Below are 10,533 nucleotides of genomic sequence, written 5' to 3' on the forward strand. Positions count from 1 at the left end.
AGTAAATTTAAGACACCATTCAAAATGTTCAGAATATGTCAAGCCATACTGAGAAAAAATAAGAATGTCGAGAATATGTCGAGAAATTTCAAGACAGTATTCAAATGTCAAGAATTTGTCAAGAAATTTTAAGACCATATTCAGAATGTCGAGAAAATGTCGAGTAAATTTCATACAAATTTAATATAAATGAGAATTTGTCAAGAAAAATTAAGACACAAGTCATACTTTTGGAGAATGTCGAGTAAAAGTTCATGCAAATTAAGACAAAAACTGGTCTTTTCAGACTTTTAGACTTTTGTAGTGAATAAACCATATCAAATGACAGAAATCAATCCTAATCAAGCCAGATGTTGCATTAAATACCTATCGTAGTAGCACATGAATCCTTATATTAGTATTAAACTAAATTTGTAACTTTTTAAGATACTGCTGTTATTTAACTGTAACAGCTTGAACTTTCACTTGGAAACTCTATAGTACATGTATATATATATATATATATAATTGATTTATTGACGATTGTGTACCATTCAGTGAAAAATATTATTACATACATGATTGCAAATTCAGAATGATACCATTTTCATGAGATGTGAATATACCTTGCTTTGAAAAAGACATACCCACTTAGTTGGTTGGAATTTAAACTTACTAGCACAGAAGGTAACAGTTTGCCAGCAAACATGTTACCCTAATGACCCTACAAATGTATAAGCTACCTGGGCACATTATTCTGGCTCTGACTTAATCAGTCTTTGCTCTTCCTCTTAAATGTAATTGGGGGAGAAGCAGAACCTACTAATCTATAGATTTTGGACTGACCCAGCAAAGAATTGAACCAATGATCTTCTGCACTCCCAGCCAGCACTTTACCTCTAGACAACAGTGGACCGACTCAGACAAGAATAGAACCAATGACCTTCTGCACTCCCAGCCAGCACTTTACCTCTAGACAACAGTGGACTGACCCAGCCAAAAATAGAACCAATGATCTACTGCACTCCTGGCCAGCACTCGACCACTAGACAAAAGTGGACTGACCTAGTGGAGAATAGAACCAATGATCTACTGTACTCCCAGCCAATACCCTACCACTAGACAACAGTGGACTAACCCAGCGGAGAATAGAACCAATGATCTACTGCACTCCCAGCTAGCACTCGAACACTAGACATTGGTGGACTGACCTAGCGGAGAATCGTACCAATGATCTACTGACTCCCAGCCATCACTCTACCTCTAGACAACAGTGGACTGACCCAGTGGAGAATAGACCCAATGATCTTAACTTCACTCCTGGCCAGCACTTTACTTCTAGACAACAGTGGACTGACCCAGCGGAGAATAGAAACAATGAACTACTGCACTCCTTGCCAGCACTCTACCACTAGACAACAGGGGATGTTAGTTGAGATTAACCAATGTGTAGTCCTATAGTATGACAGACAAAAAGGTATTCTTTACTGGTGCATTTAATAATGTTTAATCATTGTAATATTTTAGATGACATTGTTTTACAGATTTTACATGTAACTAACTGACTAAGTTCACTAACTGAATAAGATTTTATTTAGAATTTTAAAGGAGTTAGTGTTTCCTTCCGGTGGTTTTGTCAGGGTATGGGTTCCTAACCACATTTTCTTGAAAACCCTTACCAATTTGTAGAAATCAATGGGACAATGCTGATTTCCATTTTCTTTTATTATGTTGTGATGCATTCTATTATCTCTTCAGCAGTTCATCTTTAAGTAACACATTACAAATTTGAATAGCCCCATCTTATAGATTTCCTGTTTTCAAACTGTTATGAAGAATTTTGAGGCAAACAAGTGTGAATACTGTCCAAATGGAACAGTACAACAGGAACTTCATACTGCCATGAATTTAAAATGTATACAACTTATAGGAGTACCTGCTGATTGTTTTACTTATAATTTTACGATCCATGGGACATTGTGTGAATCAGTCACCTTATTAATAATTAATAATGAATTATTAATCATGTTAATACAGCACAACCTTGTTAATAATATAAATTTAGTATCACTAGTTTTAGCTTTCCATCAGTTGAGATTTACAATTATATATATTGGGCTTCCTTTTTGTTCCTTTAAATATTCAAATTTGAAATTTAGTAAAATAAGAAAAATTAACATCTGAAAAATATTTTTGATTGCATAACTATAAATTAATTGCAAAAAGCATTGACCTAAAAAGTTGTGTTAAAGTTATGAGCAAAGACATACATGTACTCAATTTGTTTACACAAGACCATGCCAGACCTATTCAAATTTAATGCTTTGTCTATTTGTTCCACAAAATATAAGGCATTGGTATACATGTACATTTTGTACATTTGTATATGTATAGATAAATTACACATAAATTTCTTTGCACAGTCAGTGCCAAAAACCATTATACCACTAGCCATAATGCTCATTTCAAGAAAAAAAATTTTATGTACAACAATGTATATCTAATTATAATAACCTTTCTTTCAAACAATATCACTAGCTTGAAACAATTTTTACAGGCTTACATGTACAGCTAGTACCCGTACTACAGTAGTGGTCTTTCAACCGCCTTCGGCATGGATTCTTTGCACATGCAGAACCAAAAGGTCTTACAATAACTGACTTAAATAAATCTTCATACAATATGTTTTTTATATGTGACATCATCACGATTTACAGGGAAACTATAATATTATATGATTTTCCATATAGGCTATACTGCTATAGACCAATTTCAATATTTTTTTTATGAATGAATTACGCTGGTTGATGTAAGGTAAATGACATCATTGGACAATAGATTCTTACTGTGTCGTAATAACATAAGCATTGTGACATTGGAAAATGGAAATGTACAGGAAAATGCATGAATGTGAAACAGAAAGTCGTCTATAGCCATAATACATTTTTTTGTAGCAGAGTTTGAAATAATGTATGGGGTCTGTTACAAACAATTCAAATGTAAACATTAAAACAAGAAGCATTATCATGCGTGTTTAAGTAATATCTTCCAGATTTCTGTCGTACATGACTGGATATATATATATCTCCAGATATATGATCTATATATAAACATTTCGTTGCAGACGCATTTTATAGTGTCAGAGGTGTGCTACTACACCTTGCCCTGATCATTATATATATTTCTATCACTTACTATCTTTCTCGTGGTCGTATCCTACTAATACAAAGTAGTCGGCCAATCGAGACATTGCATAAAATACCACAAAGTTTCACTTTTCGGTTGCATTCCCATCACACTGTCGCCATCTTGTGTACATATTCCTAAAATGCACTTCCGGGACATCCCAGTGTAGGGGGAACCACTCGTTTCTTTTAAATACGAGTTTAGCGGGAAATTTTTTATTACTTTCTAGTCCTTTCAAAATATTATATTATATTATTAATTAACATGAGTTATATTCCTTCGCTTGCATTTAAAAACAAATATTTACGTATCCAAATCTTTTTTTTGTTAAATAAAAATATTGAATCAGAATAGAATAGATATTTTAAATTCTCAAATAACAGGGCCCACTGATAAAGTGCATACAAATACGTTACATATTTGATGGACATAATTGATAAGCACAATGTACATGTACATGTATATTTAGTATATTAGCATTGGTCAGAATCAGAGCCAACAACCGTGAATCTATATTATGAATGCACAATTAAATAATAAAGTTACATTATATGCATTCGTTATCAAATTATTTACTAGACTAAGTATCAATATTCGGACCTGATCTCCCGTTAATTCAAAACACTCGCCAATATAACAGCCCATTTTTTTCCATAAGAGATACATTTTCTTGTGTCAATAGCCATAAAAATTTGGAAGATTTATTTAAGTTTTTAATGATTATAACAAATCTTAGAAATGTATTGCAAAAATTCTTCTCTTTTGATATCAAATAGTGGATATTCTAATAAACAAGAGGCTCTCAAGAGCCTGAATCGCTCACCTGTAATTTTTTGCTTAAATCTCTCATCAATGATTATTTTTGCTTTTTATATATTAATGAGTGGCTTAAAAATTCCATTGAGATGTTCTTTGTATCTGTCATTATTTCTTCAAAAGCAAAGAAATACATTTTACCCCTATGTTCCATTTTAGCCATAGTGGCTATGTTTCTTGACGTACAAGAAAATAAAATACAAACTTTATACTATATACTCTGAAACTCATTCAGCCAAAGTTTGGCTGAAATTGATTCCGCAGTTTCAAAGGAGAAGATTTTTAAACTTAAGCAAACTAGATGAACAAATTGTGAAAAATTGTCTTTAAAGGGCAATAACTCCTTATGGACACATTTGACAATTTTCGTCATTTAAACTTATTTGTAGATCTTACTTTGCTGAACATTTTTGCTGTTCACAGTTTATCTTTATCATTAATAATATTCAAGATAATAACCAAAAACTGCAAAATTCCTTAAAATTGCCAATTAAGTGGCAGCAACCCAACAATGGACTGTTAGAATCGTCTGAAAATTTCATGGCTGATAGAACTTGGCCTAATGAACATTTTAACCTCTCATCAGATTTGCTCTAATTGCTTAAGTGTTTGAGATATATAAGCCAAAAACTGCATTTTACCCCTATGTTCTAATTTTAGCCATGGCGGCCATGTTTTTTGACGAAACAGAAAATAAAACACACACTTTATTCTAGATACCCTAAGGATCATTCAGCTGATGTTTTGTTGGAATTGGTTCAGTGGTTTCAGAGGTGAAGAATTTTTAAAGTTAGAAAACATGATAAACAAATTGTGTAAAATTGTCCTTAAAGGGCAATAACTCTTTAAGGGGTCAATTGACAATTTTGGTCATATAAAACTTATTTGTAGATCTTACTTTGCTGAACATATTTGTTGTTTACAGTTTATCTTTATCCTTAAAACTATTCAAGATAATAACCAAAAACTGCAAAATTTCCTTAAAATTACCAATTTAGTGGCAGCAACCCAACATTGGGTTATTAGATTCATCTGAAAATTTCAGGGCTGATAGAACTTAACCTAATGAACACTTTTATCCTGTCAGATTTGTTCTAACTCCTTTGGTTTTTGGGATATAAGCCAAAAACTGCATTTTACCCCTATGTTCTATTTTAAGCCATGGTGGCCATGTTTTTTGACGAAACAGAAAATAAAACATGAACTTTATTCTAGATACCCTAAGGATCATTCAGCTTAAGTTTGGTTGGAATTGGTTCAGTGGTTTCAGAGGAGAAGATTTTTTAAAGTTAGAAAACATGATAAACAAATTGTGTAAAATTGTCCTTAAAGTGCAATAACTCTTTAAGGGGTCAATTGACAATTTTGGTCATTCTAACTTATTTGTAGATCTTACTTTGCTGAACATATTTGCTGTTTACAGTTTATCTTTATCATTAATACTATTCAAGATAATAAACAAAAACTGCAAAATTTCCTTAAAATTACCAATTTAGTGGTAGCAACCCAACAATGGGTTATCAGATTCGTCTGAAAATTTCAGGGCTGATAGAACTTTACCTTTTGAACACTTTAACTCCATGTCAGATTTGCTCTAACTGCTTCGGTTTTTGAGATATAAGCCAAAAACTGCATTTTACACCTATGTTCTATTTTTAGCCATGGCGGCCATGTTTTTCGACGAAACAGAAAATAAAACACAAACTTTATTCTAGATATCCTAATTAAGGATCATTCAGCTTAAGTTTGGTTGGAATTGGTTCAGTGGTTTCAGAGGAGAAGATCATTTGAAATAGTTTACACCAGACGGACGACGACGGACGACGACGGACGCCAAGTGATGGCTAAAAATGAAGCTCATCCTCAACTTTACCAAGTGAGCAATTTAAACAAAGACGCTCGTATCTATCTATCTATACGTTTTTTTTAATATCTGTCCGTCTAAATTTTTAAAGAGTGAGCGCTTATTCTTAATTTACAAATTGACTGTCTTTTTTTAAAATCCTGTAGTTCTAAATATTTTTCTTTTTTAAAACAATCTTTTTATAAGTACCAAGCTTCCCTTTTTCTGAGTTAATTGTTTGATACTTCAGTTTATTCGAAAATGTTAAATAACTTTCACATAGTTTATTTTTAACATACTTACACAAAGAACCGATTGGTTGGTCAAAATTAGGTAATTTAATCTCTTTCTGTACAGATAAAGGGTCAATGCAGACTTAGAAAATATTGAATTCTCTTGAATAATAGATTATGAAAATATAAATCAGGCATATCCAGATTTTTAAAAGGCTGTGGTAAACGTTTTAGACCAACACGCTCCGAAAGGAAACAATCCAAACAACCTGTATCCAATGATTTAGGGAGCCACCATTTGATTTTTATGGGGGGGGGGGGGGGAGGGGGGGGGGGGGGGCTAGGATGAAAAATTTTGTCCTGCCTTTTTATTTTTCCCTCTATTCGGTCCTGCCTTTTTATTTTTCACTCTATTCGGTCCTGCCCTTTTTTTTAGTTTATCCTGACTTTTTTTATTTAACTAAATTGTCATCCTGCCTTTTTTTTTGCAAATACTCTCATCCTGCCTTTTTTTTTTACTCACAACTCTTGTCCTGCCTATTTTTTTCAAATTTCATCCTAGCCCCCCCCCCCCCCCCCCCATAAAAATCAAATGGTAGCGCCCTTATGAACCAGGAACTAAGAAGAGCAGTGTACAAAAAACAAGACCGCTGTACAACAGGTATAACAAACACAAATCAAATAAAAGCAGGGAACTTTGATTATAGACAACAAAGAAATTCTGTGAATAAAAAAAAAAAACACGAAAAAAAAGATTTAAACATATTTTTACGAACGCTGCATAGGTGGACAAAAACAACTGACTTCTGGTCTACTATAAAAACCTTTCATTAAAAAACAAAGGCAGCTACTTCACAAAAATATAATTCTACGTCTAAAAAAGCCTGACTCATCAGTGACGCTCGAATCAAAAACAAAGTACGACAAAAAGAAAGCAGCAGAAGACTTCACTTATTTTTTTTTATAAATGTGGCAAAAGACAACAACTCACCTGATAACCAAAACCATCCAAGTGATAAATAAATATATGAAAACAAAACTGCCACACATAACTAGAATTCTGTACCATCTCAACTGTAGACAAACAACATCAAACATTAAATATCAAAAAGGCAAAGGGAATAAATGGAATTTCAGTTAAATTCCTAACCGTAACTGTACTAGCACAAACAATAATCACAGAATCAATGACTGAATTGATTAAAACGATAAAATTAACTACTTTTCCAGACAATCTTAAACAGACACAAAATGTACAATTGCAAAAAAAAAAAAAAAAAAAACCGATGTACTTGACGTAGGTAACTATAGACCCGTAAGCATACTTTTGATATTTCAATTTTTTTTCGAAAGGGCAATTTACAACCAGCTAGTTGATACTTCGATACGCATTTTCACTTATTAAATAGGAAACAGTAAACAGTGTGTTCGAGTTGTCTTCAGTCTTAACAATTTGAAAAATATTTACAAAGGTGTACCCATAGGTATTATTCTTGGTCCTATACTTAAATTTCTTAAATGATATCTTTCGCTTAACTTCACACAGTTTACTCTACAATTATGCTGACGACAATACTCTCTCTTATGCAAATAGGGATATAAACACTACACTTGAAAGTTTAGCTCTGATAGACTGGTTCTCTTCCAATCGAATGAAGGCAAATCCTGCAAAATTTCAAGCTTTGGCAATTGGCAAAGAACCAATGGACAAATACATCACCTCTGACATGGCAGGTAAAGTCAAACTATTAGGCATCACCATTGATTTTGCATTAAATTTCAACACACATTTCTCCAACATTTGCAAAAAAGCATCTAGACAGCTTAATGTTTTAAAAAGGCTTAAACAAACTGGGAAATACTTTAGGAAAACAATATACCAATCTTATATTATGTCTAACTTTAATTTCTGTTCATTGTCCTGGCATTCCTGCAGCGAGGCAAACACAATTAAAATTGAAAAGGTCTGTTTTATTTTCCGGGGCCAGGATAACAACAGCACATATGTTGATTTACTCTTAAAATAAAAAATGCCATCTCTCAAAGTAAGACGCTTAAGTACGATGGCAAAATAGGTATTTAGAACAGTGAATAAAGAAAGCGTGCATGCCTAAAGAAAATCCAATATACCTACATAATCTTATAAACATTACAGAAACAAAATATTCTTTCAGATATCAAAACTTATAGCTCAAATGCCTGCAGTTAGAACTACAAGGTATGGCTTGAAATCCTCCAGATATTCTACAGCCAAACTATGGAATGAGTGGCCAAACCAATTTAGAAATGAAACATCTTTTACTCAATTTAAATATTTAATAGAAGATTGTTTAAAAGGATGTAAAAATTTGTCTTTTTCCCGAAACTTGTGTGGCTGGTAACATCGTCGTATCTATTCCAACCGCGATTAGAAGGGGAAATTTCATACAGGGATTCACATGAATTTTGAACAGATTATTTTTTAACAGGGATTGAAGTTGCAGGGTAGAATTCATGCAGAAACTCGACTAATTAATGTCAAGCTTTGCTCCGGACAATCATGCTTCCTCAAATCGGACTAATATAAGGAATTTTCTGAGGTGAACCTTGTCCCTGTCCTGTTTAGTTCAGACAGAGGCATATATAATATAAGAGATTGGCAACTGGGCGAAATATTGTGATATCATAGGACCCTCGTTATTTTATTGATAATGGTAAGTAAAAGTACGAATTAAAATCTTATTCGCTAAAATAAAAATAAAAAAACAAACAGTTGAATAATACCTATAATACCCAATCAAGAATTCGTTAAGATTTCCATGTTATAACATTATATTTGTACCGTGTATCAAAAACAACAAAACAGAAGCATCAATCATACCAATAAAATTGAGAATGGAAATGGGGAATATGTCAAAGAGACAACAACCCAACCAAAGAGCAGACAACAGCCGAAGGCCACCAATGGGTCTTCAACGCAGCGAGAAAATCCTACACCACTTTGTCGAGTTTCAATATCTTGATGTCAATGTTTGACTCTACCTTTTGAACAATATCAAGAAAAATTCTAAAAATGAGGAAAACAAATTAAATGAGAAGGAATAGTTACGTCAGTACGTGAAGTAGTATTGTTTTAGAGGAGAAGAAATCTAGTTTGACCAATCAGATCAGGAATTTCATTTGATGGTCATGCTCTTCGTTTAATTAGTAGTATATATGAGGAACAATTATAGAAAACCTTACAAACATTCGTTTTATTTTGGAAATTCTATAAATGTACATCTTGTTAATCTGATTAAAATTCAGATCTATCTTAACTCGCGTGCTCGTATATATTATGTAGTTGTTGAGACACACAATTTTGTTCAAATGCTGAATGTTTATGACCCCGCCGTAGGCAACGGGGCATTAAGTGTTACCCTTAACCGTCCTTCCGTCAATCTTTCCGTCCATCCGTCTTTCCGTCAGTCCGTTCCATCTTAGCTTCTGCACTCTAACTTAATTTTTCCTTATCCAAATTTTATGAAGCTCACATTGCTAAGAACCAAAACTAGCAGACAGACGTTTCAAATTTGGGCAGTAGGTAACTTACCGTTCTAGAGTTATATTTAAATTTAACGGGCTATGTCAAGGATTGCAGTCGTAAGATTTTGCATATATAACTAAGACATATCACCCCCGGATTATGATGGGGTTCGTGTTGCTCAGTCTTTAGTTTTCTGTGTTGTGTTTTGTGTACTGTTGTTTGCTTTTTCGTCGTTATCCGTTTTTTGCCACTGCATTGTCAGTTTGTTTTCGACTTATAAGTTTGAATATCCCTTTGATATCTTTCGGCTCTCCTGGACTTTTAACTGAAAATCGAACAAAATCATTGAATGGAAATACGACCTTAAAAAAGGATAACGTTTGTTAAATGCACGAAAAGGCAATCTGATTAAAATTTAGACCTATATTAACTCGCGTGCTCGTACATACGAGAATATAACGAAATCAGAGAACTATATTTTAATTAGATTGACGAAAGGGGAAACTATTAAAGAAACTCTCTTATCTTTGAACGCTCCTTTCTCAACACCCACTACAGGGATTTCTCTTAAAAACTTATATGTGGTTGCTAGATATATACATTTGTATTTTGTTTTAATGATGTTAAATAATCATATGGTCATCGACTGAGTTGTAGGGGAATGGGAGTGAGATGGTGACTTATTGGGGTCAGCATCAGCAAAAGAGGCGTTTTTGTGACTACTTTGGGGTCAACAACAGCAACAGTGGTGTTCCTGGTGACTAATTGGAGGTCAACATCAGCAAACATGGTGATCTTGGTGACTAATTGGAGGTCAACATCAGCAAACGTGGTGATCTTGGTGACTAATTGGAGATCAACATCAGCAAACGTGGTTGTCTTGGTGACTAATTGGGGGTCAACATCAGCAAAAGTGGTGTTCTTGGTAACACAATACTACAAAACGTAGAAGTTAGCGTACCGTCGTCGCG

At 33.6% G+C, this 10,533-nt stretch overlaps 1 protein-coding gene across 9 annotated transcripts in view; it reads right to left on the bottom strand.

Moving 5' to 3' along the window:
• The window catches only part of LOC127706234 (myotubularin-related protein 13-like), a 92,141-nt gene extending 88,832 nt beyond the window's left edge, over positions 1 to 3,309 (bottom strand). For all 9 annotated transcript variants that reach the window (XM_052210724.1, XM_052210718.1, XM_052210725.1 and 6 more), the window contains exon 1: positions 3,175 to 3,309. In XM_052210724.1, coding sequence (XP_052066684.1) covers positions 3,175 to 3,229 — 55 coding nt within the window. In that variant the 5' untranslated portion in view covers positions 3,230 to 3,309. The remainder of the gene's footprint in view (positions 1 to 3,174) is intronic.
• Between the last annotated feature and the right edge of the window lie 7,224 nt (positions 3,310 to 10,533).

This window comes from Mytilus californianus, unplaced genomic scaffold, assembly GCF_021869535.1.
Source record: "Mytilus californianus isolate M0D057914Y unplaced genomic scaffold, xbMytCali1.0.p SCAF_6, whole genome shotgun sequence".
NCBI classification, from domain to species: Eukaryota; Metazoa; Mollusca; class Bivalvia; order Mytilida; family Mytilidae; genus Mytilus; species Mytilus californianus.